General features: G+C 41.5%; 1 protein-coding gene across 1 annotated transcript; it reads left to right on the top strand.

Annotated features, from left to right (window-relative positions):
* Nucleotides 1–1,760: 1,760 nt before the first annotated feature.
* On the top strand, nt 1,761–23,952 carry nampt1 (nicotinamide phosphoribosyltransferase 1). Its single transcript, XM_041030037.1, has 11 exons — nt 1,761–1,918; nt 8,417–8,573; nt 10,473–10,576; nt 11,584–11,712; nt 15,602–15,760; nt 16,252–16,388; nt 18,856–19,081; nt 19,160–19,279; nt 19,400–19,540; nt 19,766–19,900; nt 20,032–23,952. Exons 1-11 carry the CDS (start codon nt 1,865–1,867, stop codon nt 20,143–20,145), a joined length of 1,476 nt encoding a protein of 491 aa, XP_040885971.1. The 5' UTR covers nt 1,761–1,864; the 3' UTR covers nt 20,146–23,952.
* The last annotated feature ends 224 nt before the right edge of the window (nt 23,953–24,176 follow it).

The raw sequence follows: 24,176 nt of genomic DNA, 5'->3' as shown, positions 1-24,176 counted from the left end.
TAAGTGGTTTATTCATGATACGGGGTAATTGTGAATGAATTATTGAATATTAATTTCAGCATGTAAGGAAAGGAAACATGTCAGAATCTAAAGTAATGTCTGTCTGTCAAAATTGCCAAAGTGTAAGAGCTCTGAAACCACAGAATGTTTTAGTGGCACTATGTGTGATGCTGCTAAATATTATCACTTCATTAACTTCTTTCCACACACTGTCCACACACTGTACGTGTCACTTATAGTCCCCGCCAAGAAAAAGCTATCAATGAAGGCCTCTTCCACTCTGCCTCATTTCATTACAGTAGTAAAACTAGTAGTAAAATTAATAATACTGCATGCTGCTTTATTCTAGGCTTTCTGGATCCAGACACACTTCTGCATCTGTTGAGCTTGGACATTAACATTTTTTGCAATTAAAACAACACAAATATGAGTATGCATACATTAATTCAGCACCCCAAACTTTGCAATTAAACAGGAAACAAATTAATAAAAAGAAATACTGTCTGTTTTAAATACATAAAAATGGAAGATTGGTGTATGGGTTGGACCATTGTAATGATGGACAGTATACTTCTAAATATTTCATTATAAAAACATAAACCTATAATATTGACTAAAAAAAAACACAAGACCTTAACTTATTTATTATTATTATTTTAATGACATACATGCTATCACTCCAATGCGTGTGCTTGACACCTCCCTCACTTTCCTGTTTGCTGTGTTATTGACTTAAAGTGGGGCAACTTTTATTCTCCTTCATTCCTGTTGGTACATGGACCTCAGTGACCTCAGCAAAGTGTAATGAAATTACCTGTGTTCTGCGCAGAGCTTTTCATTAGGTAGTAGGTGGATTTAGCTGCTGATTAAGCAATGACTCTGTTAATAAATATATACACACAGACACCTCAGTGGCCTGTTTGGTTTGATTTCTGATGTTTGAGTTTGGTGGCCAACACCTCCCCCCTCTGCTGAGCTTGAAAACTGCACAATTGTGGCTCCCACCTTTTCAAACACAGAGCTCCCACTCTTGTACATGTACTATGTACTACACACAGACTCAATGTCGTTACATCTGGGACGTCAAATGTCATATTTAAAGTACTGCACCATTTATTAAAAAAAAAAAAAAAAAAAATCAAATACCCTCCTACAAAAGCCTGAATTCTGCTATAATGTAGGACATTATTGGTTATAATTACACTTTCATAGACATTCAAAACAATCACCAAAACATTTTTTACATCTGCTGCAGTAAGTGCATTTCAAAAATGAATACTTGTGAATGTTTCATCTAAGAAACAACCTTATTGTAATCTTTTTTTACAGATCCCCTTGTAAATTTACAAGTAAGTATTTTGTGTTTCTTGAAAAATAATGACAATCATTTCATATTTTGTTGAGAAGGGCTTTAAACAGTGTACAAATCTAAAAGAAGAATTTAGTCAATATGATACTGTAATAACAATAGCAATAAAAGTCGTATCCTGAAGTGTTGATAATTTCTGTAAGCATAAGATACGTTATGATAAAAAGAATTTTTAAAAATGTATTGTTTCTGTTGTGTCTCCTCTTCCTTTCTGAGTGACTCATCTTTGTAAATATACACAATCTTCGGTGAAACCCTGTTCGCTGATTGACTGACTGTACGGGTTGGCCGAGCAGAACCGAATGTAGTCGAGGATGCCGGATCTTTCTTCGTGACGACATTGCGCCCGCCCCTTCCCCCGTCCGGTTTTCTCCGTTCGTCCTTCCCCCCTGCCCAGCTATACTACCAGGCTGGAGTCTCAGGCAGCACGGCGCGCAACACAACAGAACACAACACACTGACAGCTGCGACTGACTCACAACCGAGGGGGGAAAGATGGAGCACAGAGACGCCGGCTTCAACATAATGTTAGCGACCGATTCATACAAGGTACCGTACTCGTGGTGGCTTCGGAGAGAGGGCAGGCTGGGTGGAGGGGAGCGGCTGATGGATGAAAATTGATAAAGTCAAGGTGGTTTCATCATCAGTCCCAAGGCCATCACTCTGCTTTCTGTGGCCGGTCTCCGTCGGTTTACAGCAGGCCGAATGGGCTGGAGGCTGGTAAAGCAGAGACGGGGTACCAGACTCAGACACCAAGCATCCCTCTTTGCTAAAGCTAACTTAGACCCAGGAACTCTGACTATTACGGGGCTAGTTCTTCACCGGCTCTGCCAGTCTCAGTGATATCCAGCTAGCTGAATTAGCTAGCTTGCTAAGCTCACAGGGAGCGCAGAAGGGAGACGGAGGGGAATGATATAAAAAGCTAATATTAGCCACTAGTTAGCAAGTGCTGCGCGGATAGCCCGGCGAATTGCACATGGACCAAGTCTCATTCAAGAGCCCAGCCAGGCGCAGTGTTAGCCGGCGTGGAGCTAGCTGCTACCAGTGGCAATGCATCACTTTGAAGAAAACAAAACCGAAACTTAAAACGAGCTTTTTCCTTCGGCGAAACAGGTTAACAGGGTCATGCGTTGACTTGACACCCTAAGGGGCCTTTGGACGACATTTAACCGTTGACTACTGGCTTTTAAGCGCTGATGTAATGGCAAATGTAATAGCGAGCAACGCCAAAGTACCTGAAGTCCGGCTGCTAATTGACAATGTAAACAGAGAATAAATGCACGTAGCAAGTGGTTGCTATGTACGGCAGTCATGTTACAGCAGTCAGTGAAGGTGGTGATGGGACAGAGAGGAAAGGGGAGCGAGTTGGGGGACACCAGCAGAGGTTAAGTTTGACAGACAAGATTAAAACTGAAAGCTTCGAGTTTTAAATGCGATCTGACGTTTAAAGTTGAGGTAAGAGAATACGTGTGACAGATGCCAGTAAGTGGGCACTAAGGCTGGAGTGATGGCAACTGATGCATAACTTCAAAGCTCCGTTAAAACCATGAAACCACCGAGTTTAATTAGAACACATAGTGGCATATTCATGGCGAGTCCCTCACAGTAATACAGGAAAAACAGTCATAGCAGAAAGTGAGGTTGTATTTCCAGACATCATATGAATAATTGTGCTGAAAACCCCAAGTAGGTGTCAGGATGTATAGATTAATACTGGGGCATATCTCTTAACTGAGGGATGATCAAGTATGTTGTAATAAACCTGTGCCTACTCTTTTTGATTCCCAGCCAGGCTCTAAGAGTGTGTGAACTTTTGGCTCGTAGGTCTTATCGCACCAGGTATATGAGCATATAAGACTGGTGTACTGTCAGGTAAAGGCGCTTTTACTGCTGATAAAACTGCTCCAGCTTTTCCTTGAAATCTCTTCACAGGGTTAAAATTAATTTTTACAGTTTTTCTGGAAGTAGCACGTCACAGTATCCCCATTAGCATGGTGCTTTCCGTTTTTTAGTTTTGTATTCTTGCTTTCAATTCATTAAGTTTTACGTAATTTCCAAGGTTAGTGGAAAGGCCGGTTACAGTTTTGGCTTTTACACCTGGGAAGAGACTAATTTAGGTTTCACATTCACATTGTCATTTATATTTATAGTTTTATTTCCAGTGTAGAAAGAATTTGAAGGTAACATTCAGAGTTCAGAATGTATGTGTTTTTGTGTGGACTTACTTAAACACTACACACAGTATTGATCGAGAGCACTTATATTAATGTTCATATCACGGTTGATTTGTCTCAGGTGCTTGTGAAGAGAGCTGGTTAAGGAAAATGGCCTTAACTGCTTCTGGATGTGTCCTGAGCTTTTAAAAAAACAAAGCCCACAGGATAAGAGGTGCCGTGTTATAACTGAAGTGGCATTGCTGGCGTCATTCACCCATAAGCCGTAACCTTGGTTGCAATTTGGTGTTCTGATACATTAGGTAATACCATTGTAGCCTAGGGATGTAATCACTTAACATAAAAATATGCAAAATGTAGATGACTAACCTCTGCTAAACAAATCAAATGAAATCAAATGTCAAGTGTCTCCATTAACTGGCAGAATAAAGGCCAGTCAGTCATCCTCTTTGGGATGGCTTTTGCTCTGAAAATCAGCAAGATTGTAATAAATATTATGCCTGAAGCCACAACTTAAATGTGAGATCTGTGCAGCATGACATAGCATTTTCATGAAATGCTTCCTGTAAAAATGACACAATCAGTCTTGCGTAATTTTGCACATGCTATTTTTATAGATTTGAATTGTGTAAACTTTATTAAAATAATCTGAACTGTCCTGTTTAGTGTAATAAAAACTGTTATTATATTAATTAATCATATTAAGATCATCTTATAGTTCAAGAAATTTGCTCTACTTGGTCACAGTGTCTTAAGTATTTAACGGCTTACAGGTCACTGTCACAATACAGTAAGAATTACAATTGGAATATAGTTGATAGGGTTGAATTTCCCTTTATATCTTTTTCTGTATCCCTCAATAATGACTTCCACGGGGTCTCAAGAAAGACCCCCCCCCCCCCCCCCCCCTCTCCCCGCCCCCCTCCAGTGTTCTGTTAGAGCTTCTGAGTGGCAGGCAGAAGAAGGCTGAATTTGTTCCTGTTAGCTGTCAGGTGTGAGTGTGTAAAATATAAATCAGATCATTGCTGAGAAAATGTGTTTCTAGTTGAGTCAAGATCGTTAAAGGCTCAACAGAAGCAACAAAGATCAGTTCAATGAAGGTAAAGACAAAATATCGGAGCTGACACTGATCGAATTTCAAAATGCGTTCAAGTGCACCTGAGTTGCCCTACCAGGCTGAAGTTACTGTTGTTGTCTATTTGAACAGCCAGTGGAGATAAACTAAAGAGTAAGCCAACTAGTAAGTTATGTAAGACCTGCCGTCTTTATACCTGAGCTCTTATAAAGCATACAGAATTCACAAATGTCACCACATCTGTGTTTACTGTGTGTTTGGGTGCACACTGTTGCTTCACTCAAAGCGGCTTGTATGTTTATCTTGTATCTAGCATGACTGTGTAATAACCTTTGTAAAGAGTGAAGGGGTAACGCAAGCAAAGCCACTGTATGACACGCACAGCAACCAGAGGCATACACTTTGTTCACAGGACATAAAAACATGCTGCACCTGAATGCCTTTGTGTTTTGCCTGTGTGGATTGAAAAAGAAAAAGCTCAGCCTCAAAGCCGGAGCTTCGCTATTGTCTGGAAAGGCACACACACATGCATGAGGTTGTTGTTGGTGTGAGGAGTTAGATTTGAACATACTACAGCGTGTCGTTGTTCACACTAATTTTTAAAGCGGTACCACAACAGTGTGGTATGTCGCCATATGACCACATTTATGTAACATGACATTTTTCTGACCTGTAAATCCAGGGAGAATTACAGTGAGTAAGTAAACAGGGGTCCAGGATTTTGCAGGAAAAACATTTTCACAGAGCAGAATGGCTGCAGTGAGGGTTGAACCTGTGACATTTAGGTAATGGGATGGCCCCATTAGGCATTTTGCCGCACTCACAGCTGCTGCTGCATGCTTCAGATGTTGTCCCGCTTGGAAAGAGAGACAGAACCTGAAAATGTCCTGTCTGGTGGCCAGATTAGGATTTTTTTTTTTTTTTTTTTTTTTTTAATGTCCGAGCCTTTTATTCTTTGCTCGAGGGCTTCTACCTTATGTTCAAGACACAGGAGAAATAACCTGACTGTTTTAAATGGACCAACTGCCATAAAATGACTGACGCAAGCCATTGTTTTACATTCTGAATTAGCTCACCACCATCATGGTTTTATTGTGCAGGCAATAGGAGGAAGTCGGTTTAGTATTTCAGTGAAAACAAAAAGCAATTCAAATTTTCACAGATAGCATCACAGCAGCTCAGATCAGAGATGGAACTGAGTAAGGGGAACGAGCTTCGGCTGAGGCAAAGGGCTGCAACTAACAATTATTTTCATTAATTATTTAATCTGCTGACTGTTTTCTCAGTTAAACACTTTATAAAAAAAATTGGGGCAGCAGAACAAGCTGCAAACGCAACATGTATTACCACCTCATAAAAAAGGGGGTTGTGTTACTGACACCACGTAAATGTAAATCCAGTACTCACTCTCCGTTTAGCTCTGTTTTGGTCTCCACCAACTCTGGACTCTCTCTCTCTCTCTCCACCAACTCTTTAGCTACTTAATGTTTCTTTATTTTCACAGCTAGCTTTGCTGCTAATGTTGGTGTGCCAGTGTTGGGCAGGTATTCTGGAGTAGGATGTTAAGAGGGTTTTTTCAGCTGGAAATGACTAAGAATAAACCAAAAGTTGCGTGCCATGCCCCCCCCCAAAAAAAAGAAAGAAATTTCACCCATTGTTAATGTAAAAATATGAGTATGTGCAGCTTTAATGACTGGTCTTGCTTTGCCATTAAAATTCATGTTCATACGAGACACTGGGAGGATTTCACACTGTGAAATATGCTGATGGTGGATTTGTGAATTTAAAACAGTGCTTGTGTGTATACATCAGCTTGTGCGCCAGTGAATGTGTACACACACGTGGTCCGGCCTAGTGTCATGTTGTATGTCTTGACTCTATTTTGAGTCCTCGAAAGCCCAGAGGAAAGGACAGAGACAGGGGTCAAAGAAACTGAGTAGTTCACTGACATTTATCTCTACTCTTCCTCGCAAACTGTGGGCGAGGAGCAGTTTTGACCCTCCCTTCATACATGATACCTGTTTTTCGAGATTGTTGTCTGGCCTTTAGACAGTTTTCACGGGTTGTTACACCTGTCATTCCAACAAAGCCTTTTTGCATTTACAATGGTGGGAAATTAACGGCCATTCCAAGGTCATAGTCAGCTGAAGGACAAGCCCGTGACCTGGCTTTAGCCGCGATTAATGCTTTGTATTTTCTGTAGTCTTGAGGGAACTCTTTGATCCCTTCATTCTTTTCGTAGAGCTCATCCACCTTTGAAGCTGCATTTTGTATTGATATTGAAAGCAGATGAGTCTGAAAGTAGATGTCAGATCACAGAGTGATTGTGGAGTGATGTCATCGTCATCTCATTAACCCTACTTGTCATGTTTTAAGTCATAATCAGTGTTACTGTTACAACCCTCCTTGCTATGACCAGTATCTTTATGGTGACTAATGTTAGATAATATAACCCAAGGCTTCTTTTTCTGCAACAAACTTCAACAGTCAGATGCTGCCTGGTCTCCGTTTCATCAGCCTACTAAGGTCGTGATAGATGAGTTCAGTGGATACAAGTGGTACCGTGATAAGGGTTAAATCCTCAAATGCCCCAGTGTACTCTGTGGAAATCCCTGGACTCATTTGGGATTTAATTGACGGCCAGGTGGCTACGGCTGACTCTGTACCTTTTCCCTTTTCGTGCGTGTCTACCTTAAAGATGTAGCCTCTATCAAAGTGTGCTCTTGTACTCCGTGTGTGTGTGTGTGAGAGAAACCTGGACGTGTCTCAAAGAGTTTGCTTTATTTTAAAAGGTCAGTGTTTCTGTTATCAGTCAGCTGATAGTGGATAAGAAGATCAATGGCATTACACACAAAACTGACACTGGTGTTTTCTGAATAATAACAGTAGAAGAATAATACAGAACGTGTCTGTGTGAGAGAAGTCTGACATGGCCCGCCCCGATTGTGACATGTTCGTATTATATTACTTGATTTAACACAATAGATTGATTGCTGCATCCTTTGCTGAATTGAAATGTTTGCTCTAATTACAGATAAAATACCACGATGGCGTTGCTCCTTAGACTCTGTGTCGTGACTCTGAATAGCTCTCAAGACTACATCTGTTGGCAGCGTGCTACTGAATCCTCAGGCTCCTTTGTTCCCTTACATGGAAATATGATTTGCTCCTTGGAAATGTTCTCTTATTACCTTTTTCATCCCAAAACCTGCTGTGACATTGTTTTGTCAGACTTTGTATTAGCTAAATTTGCAGTAATCTTTAAGTTATTTCAACATTTATGCAAGATGTTTCATTAGTTCCTCTGAAAGGTAGGACTCTCCAGTGCCGTGCATTGCGCATTGTGAAAATTACAGAAATACAAAACAGGTTCATTTGCTCCTGTTTTGCAATGCTAAGTCATCACATGACCTGGGTGGCTCAACGTACAGTCCAGAAAAAAAAAACCCATGTCCAGGATATAGATCTAACCTCTCACATGTGCATGTGTGTGTAACAAGACAAGAGTGATTTGTACCTTATTAAGGAATCATGCATTTTTAAGTCTCCCAACCAGCTAATGAATGAGGCTCATGGTGGACATGATGAGCTCATTTCCTTTAATACCTCGAGGCAAAGACCAGTTCACTAAGAGCAAACAATGGTTAAGACTTTTCTCATTTATCGTGCTGCTCAAAGTTGTGGGTGCCAGTGTGAGTCTTTACACAGCGTCACTCGATATGTGTGTTAGGGAATTACGGGATTATGTGACCTGGGCTAACGTTTCTCATCTCGTCGATATGTTCTCTGTCTCTCCAGGTAACGCATTACAAACAGTACCCCCCCAACACGAGTAAAGTGTACTCCTACTTTGAGTGCCGCGAGAAGAGGACAGATCCCACCAAAAGCAGAAAAGTCAAATATGACAAAACCGTCTTCTACGGCCTACAGTACATCCTCCACAAGTACCTAAAAGGTAAGTCTTAAAAGTTCTGTACGGTGTAATCGTTTTAATAAAAGTACCCGTGCGCCGAACACTGAAGCTCTGACCTCCAGCCCAGTAGGATCTTCGCTGGCTGCCAGACTCAGTGACTTGGCAGCTTGTAGGTTTGACACTACCCACCCCTTCTGATACCAGCTCTTCAGGCCGTTTGTGTAAATAAAATTGTATTTCCAGTCAACTTAACAAGTGAAATAGGGTAACACTGCTGTCCTTGGGTTACATAACCCAGGTGTAGACTTTAGACTTTTTTTTTTTCCTTTTCAACTTTTTCATTTATTTTACTGTCATTCAGTCGGTGTTGCACAGTACAACCACTATCATACTGTTATCAGGGCACACACCAAAAGAGTTTTAACTGTAATTTACTAATAAGTGTTGGTATGAAGTCAACACAACAAGCTTTGTGATACTTAGTTAGTCCCTGTGGGAGAAATTTATCTTTTGGCTCTCCCCTCTCCAGAGCAAGGTCAGGGTACAGGGTCAGCCGCAGGATAGCATTTGTGGAGCTACTCTCGATTCAGTGCATTGCTCGAGGGCACTTCAGCAGGGCAGGTGCTTGCTATTGTGGCCCGAATCAACAGTCCGTTCACTCACTTAAAAAGACAAATGTGCTTGTGCTTCACTTTGATTAGACTGTACAGAGCGTAACACAAAGCCAGCAGGTTACGAGGAAAAAAAGCAAGTGAGAAAAGGCTGAAATGAGGCAAAGTATAATGCGTACAATATACTTAACGCTCTAATTAACTCAAGTTAGTAAAGGTGGATGTTTAGGTTAGTTAGTGTGATCCTTAGGGGCATGAGAGAGAGCAAGGGAGACAGAAAGAGAGGGAGCCGAAAGAAAGGCAGAATGCATCTCCCTCCTGTGTCTTAAGAGGATTTCATGGTGCGGTAGCAGAGGTGCGGGGGAGACAGAGAGCCAGGGATAACAGAGGGAGGGAGGACAAAAGCACAGCTGCTCTTTCACCATCTGAGGGAGAAAGGCCAGCTGTCTGTGCAGAGCGTCCCTCTAAGCTCAATCATTAGGCCAACTATTAGAGATGCATCCTTGATCCTCAAAGTTACAAAACCAAAAGTGTGCATCATGATTCTTCCAGGCTGAGTCAGAGGGTGAATTTCAGTCCTGTCCAACTGTACTTTCGTACAGGAAATGGCGCAGCTGAAAACGCGAATGACGAAGGAAGAATCACAATTAAAGCAGAACCTCTGTTCACCAAAAACACCACATAGGAGTGTTAGCTGGATAGTCTGACATTAAATGGGAGCATTTAATAATTTTCCATTCATTCTCCCCAAATAGCACGTAGCATTAGCTTTAAGTGTCACTCTGTTTTCAGTGACAACAAAGAACTGGTTTAGCCCTGAGCTTGCAGTTAGCTGTCCCTTTTTGTGAGCAGTTATGTTGGAAACAGGTCAATACATGTAAAAAATGAACCAAGTCAAATGAAATAATTCAGCTTTCATAAGGTGAGAATATTGGTACCACTTTCATATTTGCACAGTGAGTATGCAGCTGGAACTTAACTTACAAAAACAAAATCCACCTTCCAGCACTTCTTACATTTGTACATGTTTTTCCTCCTTTGCTGTTTGTTGTGTACAACAGTTTCCATGGTCGAGGAACTAGCCAAACTTGAAATGAAACAAGGAGGTGGTTGGTGTGTGTGTGTTTGGACAAAGATGCCTTGTCAGCATTCACGAGATCCTTCTAATTTAATTACAACAGCGGACAGTAGAGTCGCATTCCAGTGCCTTCTTTCTATGGCTGTGTGTTTCTCAAACATCTCTCTCTGTACCTTCATGTCCTTCCGCTTTATTCTCCCTTCCCTTTCCTCCCTTATTCCCCGACTCCTCCTCCTCCTTTCTCCTCTACAGGAAAGGTTGTGACTACAGAGAAGATCCAGGAGGCAAAGGAAGTATACAGAGAACACTTCCAGGATGACGTTTTCAACGAGACAGGCTGGAATTACATTTTGGAGGTAGGAGACTTTCAGAGAAGTGATGCTTTGCAATTGTACAAAACAATTTTCATGCACATCTCTGAGTAGATTCTGTGAGGGTCACACAGACTGTTTTCAAGGAATGTGCTTGTTGAGGATAAAAGCGGAAAGTTGGCACTAGGTGCGAAGGTGTGTGTACACACTGGTGCCAGTACAGGCTAATGTTTGCACATGAAACATTCTCAAAGTGCTGTCCCTGTTATCAGAGATGCAAGAGGTCTGTCACAAGCATGAACACACACACACACACACACACTTAGGACATACAGTGTGTTCCTGATAAACACACATAATGTACACAGAGCAAGCTTGTAATTTAATTACTGGCAGATTGAATTTGTTTCAAGGTTTGAGGTGTCCTGTAGAAAAAGAAAAGATGTGCAATGACAGCCTGCACACTAAAATAAGAAAAGGCTGAACCACACTTGATGAGGTGCTTTTCCATAGGAGGCCTTAACTAATAAAGTTCTTAAGATACAAGTCAGATTAATCAACTAGAAATGAATCACAGTCAGTTTATGTGTCCAAGAAAGTGTTCACATTATTGAGAAACACTGTTTCAGCACCTTGGAGAGAGCTCAGCGCTCTGTACTGACAAAAGGATTTTCTCGAGCGAGGAGACGTGTTAATAAACCTTTATTTATGCTCCGTTTTCTCTTTTTTCTTACCACACTGCTTAATCAGCTCTCAATCCGTCAGCCGTGTGTATTTGCAAATCACTCAGCTCAAATCACAGTTTTTTTTTTTTTCCAGCGTGAAATACAACACAAGAAAAGTTGCTTCAGACCAGGGTTGAAATGCAGGTCTGAAGGTCAACTCTCTCCAGAAACTGTATTGCCTCCACGTGCATGTCACTTTTATCTCCGTTTTTTTTTTCAGTAAAAATAAAACTGCTATCATTCCTCACAAGCCGCAGCAAAGAAGGTGTGACACTGTAAATCTGACCATAACTGGATATTTGTGTATGTGCATCTGTGTGCTTACAGAAATACAATGGACACCTGCCCATTGAAATCAAGGCAGTGCCAGAGGGGAGTGTCATTCCTCGAGGCAATGTTTTGTTTACCGTGGAGAGCACCGACCCTGAATGCTACTGGCTCACCAACTGGGTGGAGGTGAGTTTGTTTTGTTTGTCTTCTGGGCCCAGAATGACGCAAGACATGCGTGTGTTATTATAAGTAGTGCATAGTATTAATTTCTTGAGTGTAATTTATGATTGAAAAGTCACAAACAAGGCACGTGGAGCTTGTAAGGCCTGGGCATTTAACAGGCTCAAAGGTGGTGTGCTTGCATTGTGGGAAATGTAGGAACCAGTGTTTTTGTTTTTTTTAGATCTTGGTCCATGCTACGGACTAAAAGTCAGTGTATCTCGGCCTCTGCTGCTTTTAATTTTGACCATTGTTATTTTTTATCTTTCTCTTGTGAGTCTTCCAACTTCGTGGAAGGGAGTGCAGCCGTAAATTGCATAATTATTCCTTTAATGGTATCAGTTTCCAGTTGTGGGTTAGCTTCATCATGTTAAAAGTGGCTGTAAATGTCTCACCCCTGTACCCTCATATAACAGTTAAAATTTTAATGCGCTGCTTGTATTGCTGCTAAAGCGACATTGCTCAGTGGGATGTGCCGGTCAGCTTTATTTGATTATTGATTAAAGACAAAAGCAACGTTTATGCCCTTTTTATTACACTGGAGAGTTAACCGTTTTATAAAAGCCATAAACTATTAAGCTTGGCAGCAGACCCAACGACTCTCACTGAGTTACATTCTTGTCATGGCTTATTGCTTAATCACTGCTCAGAGATGGGCTGTCACAGCAGCAAAGAGATTCATACAGGTCAGCTGAAAAGAACAAGATCAGAGAGTCGGGTGCTAGAACAATCCCTGTGTGGTGTTTCTGTAGTCGACACAATCATTTTAAGTCCTAAATCAACCCCTTGTCCTGACCAGTGTCCTGTTTCCACGAGGCATCACATCTCTGAATTTATTCTAGACGCTGTAAAGAATCTTTTGTCAACTTTATTCACTTTTCATTTTAACTTACATCATGTCTGAGGGCTGCAATCTGGACGGCTTTCTTGCCATGATGAGCTGATTGATGCCTCTCTCTCCCAGTTGCAGCTTTACTGGCTCTGTCCACCTCTGAAGCTCACCAGTTAACTACAACTAAACATCAAACACAGTTTGTTATTTTTAATGTGTACAAAAACCAAAGTGTGAAAACATCCATTTGTCTTTTGACTTGGAGCAGCTCCTCTGCTCTCAGAGAGCCGTGGTTGTTTATCAGGATGCTCAGTGAGCATTAGAAGTGCTGGTAGGTGGATTTTATTACCTTTAGAGAGAGTCAGGTTCGCTGTGTCCCCCTGTTTCCAGTCATTATGACAAGCTAAACTCACCAGCTGCTGGCTTCAGCTTCATATTTACTTCACATACATGAGAGAAGTATCAATGTTCTCATCTAAATCTTGAAAGCAAATGCGGGTATTTCAAACAATGCCAATCTATGTCTTTAATCATCATATTCATACTGTATCAGGTGACATCAGTGAGTACAAACGCTGCCTGTCGTGTCAATACACATTCAAACACTCAAACATAAAGGTTAAGTAGATTTTTGTAATGTGAAGCAAGCAGTCTGCAATTTTTAACTCTAGGCTGCTCAGTACCGCATTTATTGCTCTGAGCCAATGCACAGTGTGAGTCCTTCCTGATATCAGAAACATCTCATGAACTTAATGCTGCATGAACAGACCGTCTGCGGTGACTCGGCAGAGCTAAATTGGTTTACCATGTGCAGTAACTGCTCTCTTTGATTCATGCCTTCACCCTCTCTCTCTCTCTCTCTCTCTCTCTCTTTCTCTTTCACCGTGTCTGCCCTGTTCATAAATATCTAGTTTGACTCGGTTCCCCAGATTAATCGTGCAGTGATTTCTTAGAAAATGATTAAACAGAAGCAAAATGCTTTCTTTGTTTCAATCCATTTATGCAGGAAAAAGAAAAAAAAGCTTTTGACATGATGCACAATGGAGCAGTTGTGAGAAGGCTGCAGACACATTTTTGAGTAACTACAAATTAGCCTAATGTTTCCTGACTTTGACTAAATTTGGATCAATAATTTGATGCACACACACACACACACACACACATCTATATATAATACACCAGTAACATGAAGGACTGCTCGGACATAGGTCACCCACAGCCAAGAGCACTGTGACAACACACATGCACTCATGCTGTCCTGATAAATTTGGACACACCGCACATACACACGCCCACATACACACACTTAGTCTCCACGGCTGATATAAATACACCCATAAACACACACACACATACACGCCATAGTCATTCTTCATGGCTGATGTAAAATTAGCCTGGTGTCCTTGGGCTGCGTCATTAGGTCAAAGTCTTTCTCTTTCTGTCTCACTCTCTCTTTCTCTTTCACTCTCTGTCTTCTTCTCTTTGTCACGTAATGTTTTCTTGTTTTCCTTTTGCTTTTTAAAATTTTTTTGCCTTCTGTGTACTTTCCTCATTGTCATCCGTCTTTGTCCTTCCTTATCTCCCTCCATTTTGTTCTGGGACGTTGACCGAGAAGTTATGCTGGCACGCGAGTGTGTTTGTGTGTGCGCTCGAGTGTGTGCGTGTGCACACATTCCTCCTCAGTGTTGTTTTTATGGTCCTTCTAGAACCGTTTTACCAAAGAGACCATCACCATTAGACACATTATCCCTCTCAAACTGTCATATGATGATCAGGTTTTTTATTTTAGATGAACATATTTCATTTTAACACGATGTTTACGTTAACACAAAAGCACAATTCAGGTTTTCTATTTGCATGCCAGAGTCATGAAATCAAACTAGGCATGTGTTTATCCACTTTCAGTCATATTATAATGTTATTTTACATGTTGAATGTTACAAATAGATTCCTCAAGAAAAGGTCAACATGCAGATAAAGCAGAGGGTGCGTGACCTTTTGCCTGTGCGTGTGTGTGGACACTGGCCTTGCTCTGGCAGTGTCACATGAGTCCATATTATGGCTTAGATTATGATTCGTCTGAGGAGGCATGTGACCTGCTCAGGGTTACAGGGTAAAAACACACACTGCATAGTATTAGAAAGCGAAGCCGAGTGAGGAATCGTGTGTATCTGGTATCTGAGGTTTGACACACATTAACGTAGCTGTCATTCCTATTATGCACACACACACAGCTTCATATGATCATATGATAAGATATGACAGTGTAAAAACAGTGTAATTACATAACAATATCAGCTTCATGTGGTACTATGACCCAGTGGTCACCATATCAGAGTTCTCTTTCTTGGAATGGGACTAACCGTTGGCATAATGATTTGATGCTTTGATATTAATGTGTATTCTGCTCTTGCTGCATCTTAAATTTAACACGTGACAAGATGAATTTTGAAAATGCCATGGAAATACGAACAGTGACTATAGTGATATGGACAAACACAAGCCAGTCAGATCGTAGAAAGTGTGCATTCATAAAATTTCCCAGGTGGTGGTGAGTACAGATAAGCCACTTGTTTTTATATTGAAATCTATGACTCTGGTCCAGAGTTGACATGCGGCACTGAGGAATGTTCTTTTCCCAGAGCCCACTTTGATCCCCCTGAGCCTGTTAGTTTTGGGTTTTAATACCAGTTGAATACTGGGAAATGGTTGGGGTGGTCGGACCAGACATGGACTGGTCTGTTCGGTACTGAGAAAAAAAACCTAGACACCAAGTTTTCCTGTCTTTTTTCTTTTTTTTTTACGTTTAATGTTCCCACAGAAGGGTTTGTTTAAAGAGACTTCACAGGCTTTAAAAACAGCGGAGGTTTTTTTTTTTTTGTCTTTGAGCTGAGAGATATTTTTAATCCGATGTGCAGGTGGGAAATTAGGAGAAGTGAGCCTTTGCCGTGATACTCTGAAATGAAATTATAAAGATTCAGTAAACTGAACTACACTTTGTCTCTTTCTTTCTCTGTCCATCAGACCATCCTGGTCCAGATCTGGTACCCCATCACTGTGGCGACCAACTCCAGAGAGCAGAAGAAGATCCTCGCCAAGTACCTCTTAGAGACCTCTGGGAACTTGGACGGACTAGAGTATAAACTACATGACTTTGGCTACAGGGGTGTCTCATCACAAGAGGTATATTTATATATATACCGAGTAAACCAACAAATAGAATGACAAAAGAATAAATGCTGAGCTTGAAATTTCTGTCTGATAACCTCAAGGTCCACTTTTCTCTTTCACGGGCTTTCATCAGTATCAAACAGTTTGAGTTAGGTACATGGATCTGTTAGCATAAAAGCTTTCACCCATACCATTTCTAGGACCTTGAAAATAGTTGATTGGCAAAATAATCCCAACTCAAGGTCCACTTACTCATTTTTCCCTCTACTTTCAACCATATCACATGGTGTGTTATGAATAAAAACTCCTAAAATGATAGGGAGAGGACCTTGAGTCAAAAAAACCTGAATGTTGTTTGAAATAAATCACAGCTGTTCTTTAATATAATACGCAACATAAAAAAACAGAAACAGAGATATATTATAAAAGAAAAAGCAATGTAAAATGTACAGTGGGGCATCTTTGCTATTCATGTCCCATAACCCCCCTCCCTCCTGTTGCAGACTGCAGGTATCGGGGCCTCCGCCCACCTGGTCAACTTCAAGGGCACAGACACAGTTGCAGGCATCGGAGTCATTAAGAAGTACTACGGCACCAAGGACCCTGTGCCCGGCTTCTCTGTGCCTGCTGCAGAACACAGGTAGGCACACACATACACACTTTTCTCAAGGTTTCATTTATTTGATGTGGCTTATTGAAGCTTTGCCCCCCCCCTCCCGTGTAGCCTACTTTTCATGGCTATGAAGTGTTTCCTGTTTTTTACAGAAGATGTAGTGGCACCATTTTCAATGTGATGTAGGGCAGTAGTTCACCACCCACTTTAATTATTACACCGGTTGTGTAGGACCTCCAAGTAAAGATGGGTGCCTGCCAGAGTGCTCATCACTCCTCTTAAGGGATTTACAAGGTTTGCAGAAACCTTACGTGTAACATTTAGCCCCCAGAGGCAGCTGAATTCCTGTGCACAACGTTAATTATGAGCATAGGCCATGTATTCACAAATTCCCAGAAAGCACCAGGGGCACAATAGGCACGTCTCGGTTCTACTCATGTCCGGTGTTGCCACAATTTGGCGAAGAACCAGACCTGCAAGCAAACTTTTTCTTCCACCAGCCAAATTGATTTTTAAAATAGAAAACTTGCTGCAAATAATGGCTGGTTATCTGCCAAAGCTGTTGATGGAGGGGTTTTATCAGCCAGAAAGAGAATGTACTTGGCTGAGGTTGGTGTTAATTTGCTACTCTGATTAGAGCTTGGTCACCCTCACACTCATTATCTGGTTCATCTATCTCAGTTTGTGAATGGGGCTGTGATTGGCTGGAGGTGAGGGTTTTGATTGGCTGCTGCCCTGACGCACATATCCCTCACATGGCTCTGGTGTTGTTTCATGGCACCGATCCATTTCTCCTGCTCTCTCTCTCTCTCTCTCTCACACACACACACACACACACATTCTCTCTCTTTCTGTTTCGCCCTTATGCACATGGAGTCGCCTCTTCCTCGCCACCAGGGCAGTTAGTTCTGCTCCAGTGCACTTTTCTTCCCTGCACCAGTGCATTATGGGATGGTGGCAGTAGTTGTCATAGTAACCGTTATGTAATGTCCCCCTCCTAAAATCTGTTTGGTTTCCACCTCAGAGGGAGGAGTTGCAGTGAAATTCCACTTTGATTTCGGTGTAGAGGGAAAAGGAAAGGAAAGCGTCGGTTTTAGGGGTGTGTCACCTTCAGAGCTGTTATGTGCAAAACTCTGAGTCTCTTCAAATGTTTGCTGCACACATGTACAATGTAACAGGAATGCCCTTTGAAGAAAAATCACAACTTGTACACAGACAAATACAGAAACTAATTTTAAACAGATAAAAAAAAAAAAATCTTATTTAAGTAAATGGTCAAATTTGTCCTGTGAAGAAACGGTCACCTCTGTCTCTTGTTTCAAATAATATTCAGTCATAAACCATTTGTCTGAGTTTGTTTTAATGTAGACTGGTGCCACCTAACCAGATCGACACTGGTTTCAAACAGGTTTCACAGACATTGTTTTATTTCATTTTAAAGTTCAGGCCCCTTCATTGTGTTGAGATGGATGGTGTCTCCTTAACATCTTATCTCTCACCAGATCTGACTTGAATTTGGGTGAACCGAGCCTTTAATTTCTAAATCAGGGAGTTAAAACTTAAAAAAAAAAAGCTAATGTTGAGCAAATCTGGTATAAAACCCAATTATGATAATTATGTTTTGTTTATCTGACCTGACAGTTGAGCCTAGAGTACAGATGCTCTTATTACACCCACAGCTGGAGGACCTGCACATTTTCATTAGCCACATATTTCATCTCACGGCACAAACACCACCCTGCTTGGCTGCAGGTAACAGTAACAATTAGACAGCACATTTAAACACATAAAACATTATGCCACTTGCCAGTATATGGTGCCTGCATTCCCAGTAATCCCACCTGTCATCATCAGACATCCTTCAACCAATCAACAGACTTTTTAACTACATAGCAAAGACGAGTAGTATCAGACTCTTTCATTGTTTAAGTGTGGTTTCCTCTAACTTTGTTCCTCTTGCTTATCTAATAACAGTTACACATCTTGTATCTCAGTCAGTTCAAGGAACACTATTTAAATCATTGCAGAAGACGTACAATTTGGCTCATGTCTGCTTTCATGCAGCACTAAAACCTGGAGTGCACCGCCCTCTTCTGGATGATCTCTGGCATTATCATTTGATGAATGTCTTGTGACTTGTGTCTTAATTTTGAGAGAACGTTTTACCTTTAACTCTTTGCTTCCATAGTCTTTCTTCCAAACAGATAACTGCTTACTTTACCTCTTTCCACCTCCCTTTTTTTGACTTTTATTTTGTTATACTTCTGTTTCCTCTCCATGTTTCTAGCTTCTTGCTGTTGAACCTCTCACTCATTTCCTTCTCTGTTTTTTGAATGAATTATTGGAAGAAGTCTCCTTCTATTTACTAGTTGATTGGTTGATTAAAAGGCACAACACTCGAAGCAGCCACCGACGTTGTCTGCAGTATGTTATAGTTTTGATCATCCATACACAAAGACAAATGATCACAGAGCTCTACGCGTTCTCTCCACAGTACCATCACAGCGTGGGGGAAGGACCATGAAAAAGATGCCTTTGAGCACATCATCAAGCAGTTTCCCAGTGTGCCCGTATCCATAGTCAGCGACAGCTATGACATCTACAATGCCTGTGAGAAGATCTGGGGAGAAGACCTACGGGGACTGATAGAGAAGCGCAGTGCAGATGCTCCACTGGTTGTCAGACCAGACTCAGGAAACCCGCTCGATACGGTTTTGAAGGTGAGCTCAGGTGGCCAGCTTGTCTTTTAGCTAGCATCTTAAGAAAAGCCAGGAAACTAACCCTTGTGCTTCCCTCAGGTTTTGGAGATCCTGGGTAAGAAGTTTTCTCCAGTGGAGAACTCTAAAGGTTTTAAGGTTCTTCCTCCTTACATCAGAGTCATACAAGGAGACGGAGTTGATATCAACACACTGCAAGAGGTAGAAACACGTGAACAGTTGCTTTCACATGTCACCAAATGGTAAAAGGCTTAAAGCAGCTTGAAATGAGGAGTATACATTCATCAGCAGCGAGTTCTGACTGTGTGCATTTTTCCACAGATAGTGGAAGGTATGAAGCAACACAGGTGGTCCATAGAGAACATTGCCTTTGGCTCTGGAGGGGCTCTGCTGCAGAAACTGACCAGAGATCTGCTCAACTGCTCCTTCAAATGCAGCTATGTGGTCACTAATGGACTGGGGGTGAGGACTGGCACATTTGAATACACACTAAATCAGATATGTGTTTCATTTCTTTCTGTGTCTTTCTGGTTTTCAACAAGGCAGATTAATAAGTACAAGACCTGGCTTTAAATTCTGTCCAGGTTTTTTTTTTTGTTTGTTTGTTTGTGTCTCTTTGTGTAAGACGCCATGATTTGAAAGTCCCTCTCCGTTTAAACATGATGTTGTTTTCTGTTGTGAGAAAAGGTGAATGTGTTCAAGGACCCAGTGGCAGACCCCAACAAGAGGTCAAAGAAAGGTCGGCTGTCTCTGCACCGGACGCAGAGCGGAGACTTCGTCACCCTGGAGGAGGGCAAGGGCGACCTGGAGGAGTATGGAGCGGTGAGTTCAAGAGCCCAGTGGACTCTACTACTTGACCTACCTGTTCTCGCACCTTCACCTTTTCTCTTCTCCCTCCTCCCCTTTCCTCCTTATTTACTCTTTTTCCAACTTGTTTTTCTCATCATCCTCAGGACCTGTTGCACACAGTCTTTCAGAACGGGAAGATTGTGAAGACGTACACATTTGATGAAGTCAGAGACAATGCTAAGCTCAAACAGAGTGAGCTTGAGGAGCTGTTGCACTGAGCACAGCACTATTAAGCCCCCGACCCACTTCCCTAAACCCAAAAAAACCCCTCCCCCTTTAACCCTTCACCTTTTGGCCTCCGACGTCACCCCAGAAAATGGAGGTAGCGTGCACTGCTAATAGACCCCACTCCCAAAACCTGAGAACCCCCCGAAACGTTCCTAAAAACCTGAAACTGCCCTGAAAATTCACGGAACTTCACCCTCCGTTCCAAAACGCTGTTGGCTGGTTCTCCAATGGAGGGAGAGGGGTTTGGAAACTCGCACACCTCTGATCCACGGCGAACATCCCATGAAAGAGAGAAGAAAATGAGTGAGAGGGTACGGTAAGGAATGACAAACGTGTAGAGGGAGAGAAATTATAATGACAAACCGTGTGTTCACATCCCCGTGCTGCCGCCCCAGACTTGGACTTTGGTATGTTGCACTGATAGGCTGGACATATCGCAACGTAAAGATTAATGAGTGGCTGCTGAAATGCAACGTGTCAGCACACTTTCCCATACCAGCGTTAAAGCCAGTTGAGATATGATTGCAGGTTTTCGAATAAGCTGCCGGCGGCTGCATGAGGAGTGAACACATGATGAGTCAAAGTGAGAACGGTCATGACAGAAAGAGAAACGTGAAGCCACATCCACACCAACGACCGTGCCCCGTGTATTGTGTACAGAACTGTTTAGAAAAAAAAAAAAAATACATGTCTGAATCTACTTAGCTTTGTCTTTTATGTGAAGGAAGCGAAGGATGGTCATGGTATATGACGGTGCACCTGTAACACTGACCGACAACAGCTAACGTCTGGCCTCGAAGATCATTAACACTTAGATTGTAATTATGGATGATGAAGGAATTCATTTTTCCCTCTTTTCTTGCTTTTTAATCAGCAGTTATGGCCAAAGTCCAACATCTATCAAGTAAAACAGGAATATTATGAACTCTCCTCTGAACGACATGTTGTTGGTGCATCTCTGAACGTATATAAATGATCATCTACTGCCCACAGTGCGTTCACATCATGAAGGCTCAGTCTACAATCTAATTATACCACAAAGAAAAATCCCAATTTCTGTTCATGGAGGGAGGATTTAGCCAATGTTGTAATGTTTTTAATGTTCTTTTGAATTTGAGATAGGTTTGTTTACAAATGTGTAACCACTGGATTAAATTGGTCCAGTATTTGTAAAAAATAACACATGAAAAATGCAAAAGCACCGTATCTTAAACTAGGTAAACAAGATTAGTTTTTCCTCGTATAATAGGAAAAGTGAAAAGTTCCAGATTGTGTCTTCATGATGGTGAATGCTCTTGAAACCAGTCTTTGCTGTGTAAGAACAAGAGCTGATGTAAAGAAAAAAATAATAATAATAATACATCGCAGAAATTGTCTTCACTGGAATGAAGATGATACAATTATGTGTTTATGAAAGATTACATATGTGGCTCCTGGGATGAAATGTGTGTTCAATGTCAGTTCTGATGTGTGTGTGACTGGATCTGTGTGTGTGTGTGTGTGTGAGAGAGTGAGTGTGTACTTTCTTCCTTTAAAGGACTGTGTCGTATTCCTTTATGCAAATGTTCTTGTTGATCGAGGGAATAGAGAACACTCTTCCTTTTACTTTGCCGGGCCTTTTATTCTGAAAGGAAACGCAGCGTTGTGACAAACAGGTGATGATACACCAGTGAGTGTGTGGGGGGGTTTATTTGTTTGTTTGTTTATTTGTTTTCGTTTGGGCAATGTAAAACCAACCAAGAGGCAGACAAGTGAGACTCGGGATCAGAAATATTTTCTGACAGCAATATGTACCAGCCACGCTTCGGCAGTTGGTGGAGCACAGTTGCTGATGAGCAGAGCGTTGCCCTTAATATCACTGCCTTAACTCATGAAAAGCAGAAAGAGAGAAAAACAGAGATGTAACTGGAAAAGTGTGGATGTGCACAGTGACGGCACTTTGCACTCCTGTTTGGATTCATTGCCCAGGTATAAATGGGGTCTCGCTCGCCAATGCCTTTTGGAGTTAACTGTCCTCCCGTTCAGAGCATCTCAGACGAGTGTCACCCCTGTTTGCAGGTGTGTTTAGTCACATTGCTGAGTTGACCTTGTTTTTTCAGAGTGAAGGGATTTTTCTGTTGCAGAGCTTGGAGGGGTTTAAGCAGAGCAGGGAGCTGGTGACATCACAAGAAACAAATCATTGAATTTTTAAAGCCCAAAGTCAAATATTTAGTTGGAAATTTTCAGGCTGTACAGTAGGCACTCTGTTCCTCCCCATCTACGTTTTGGCACAATTAAAAGGCAACCATTCCTAAAGCCAGTGTCAGCCAGTCCACTACTTTGGTCCAGACTGAAATATATCTATCTAAACAACTCCTGGATAAATTGCCATGAAAATTTATATATTCTAGCTCCAGGTTGTGGCTTTGACTGAAATATCTTAACAGCTGTTGAGTTAATAAATGAAATTTGGCACAGACATTCATGCCCCCCTTAGGAAGAATCACAGCCACTTGGTGAGCCCAGGACTTTTCATCCAGCATTTGTTTATGACCAAATACCTGCACAACACCAGTGGCATTCCCATCTGCCCCAGCTGTACATTTGTTTAGTGCTAATTAGCTAATGTGAGCAAGCTAAGGTGCCAAACTGAGGCGCTGAACATGTTGTATGCCTAACATGTTCCACCTGCTACACATCAGCATGTTACCATGCTGACATTAGCATTTACAGAGCAGCTAGCGTAGCCGTAGGCTGTCTTTATAAAATTCCAAGTAAAAGTTTATTCTGTGTCTCCACACTCTTCTCAGACCTTTTTGCTGCTTCGCATTCGTAGCTTCACACGTTCTCTCCTGGGAGCTGCCCTCAGCTGCCACAGTCCACTAAGTGTTCACCACAGAGCAGCTTCACTGCAGCTATTAGAGCTTCAGTGACCTTCGTCACTTTGCCCGTGAACACTAACCTTGCAGGCTCTCTGTGATTTTTGGTTTAGACCTGGAAGAAACCTGTGATGTCACCGATTCCCGTCCCTCGCAGCCGGCTCAGACCGACCTGCTCAAACTCAGACAAGCTGGTAAAACACCGCAGCTAGTCTCATGCTGAAACAATGTCACACTATTTTCTTTTATTTTCCTTCTGTTCTTGCAACTGTCACTACTGTTATCTGTGAAATCATTTGGTAACCAATGTCCTGGAGCAACAACACGGTTGTCCTTTTGTTTTCAAATTAATGGGGTGCATTTTAGTAAAAAATTTTGATTTTACTATTTTGATACTGTCTCGGTTCTTACCTCAGAGAAATTTTATTTTGTATGACAAAGGAGAAAAAAAAATTGCCAGAAATATTGCAGTAAATATCCTTATTTACAAACGATGCGGCCATACTGCCTTCTCACTTGTACATACGACAACTAGTTTGACTGAGAGCAGAGAGGGCAGGTTAGGGAGACGACCACAACAGATAATATTATGATTATTATTTTTGTCAGAACGACCATTTTTGTACCAACAGAAGAATATCCAAAACTGCTTGACTGAACTGGCAGTGTGACTGTTTTTTGTGATTGTCAAGCTTTTAGCTTTTGTTTGTTTCTGTGTGTGTGTGTGTGTGTGTGTGTGTCTAGTCCTGTGTGAATGCCTCGTTTGTAATGGATGAAAAAGTGTTTGTAAATCCTTTTTTTTTTCTCTTTTGTTGTTGTTGTTTCACTTGTATGTATATGTTGGTTGTCCCCAAATTCTCTCCCAAAACAACTGATATTTTAACTAACATAACTTGCTATATTGTCAACTATACACTGATTAAAGATGCCACCCTGTCAGTTTGAAATGGTTTATTTATTATGATACTTTTGTGTAGGATTCATTTAAAATATTGCATCACTTCCTCGGCATTCATATACCTCGTATATTCATATACCTCATATGTAGCTGAATTTTACCAGTTAACACATCTTTCTCTGAGTCAAGGTTTTTGAAAACATAAGGGTCTGTAATTTCCTAATAATTTCTGTTCCGTTTAAGTTTGTAATCTGGTATTAATTAT

The sequence above is a fragment of the Toxotes jaculatrix genome, chromosome 22 (assembly GCF_017976425.1).
Source record: "Toxotes jaculatrix isolate fToxJac2 chromosome 22, fToxJac2.pri, whole genome shotgun sequence".
Lineage (NCBI taxonomy): Eukaryota > Metazoa > Chordata > Actinopteri > Toxotidae > Toxotes > Toxotes jaculatrix.
The sequence above is the reverse complement of the archived record's forward strand: the minus strand, read 5'-3'. Positions and strand labels throughout refer to the sequence as shown.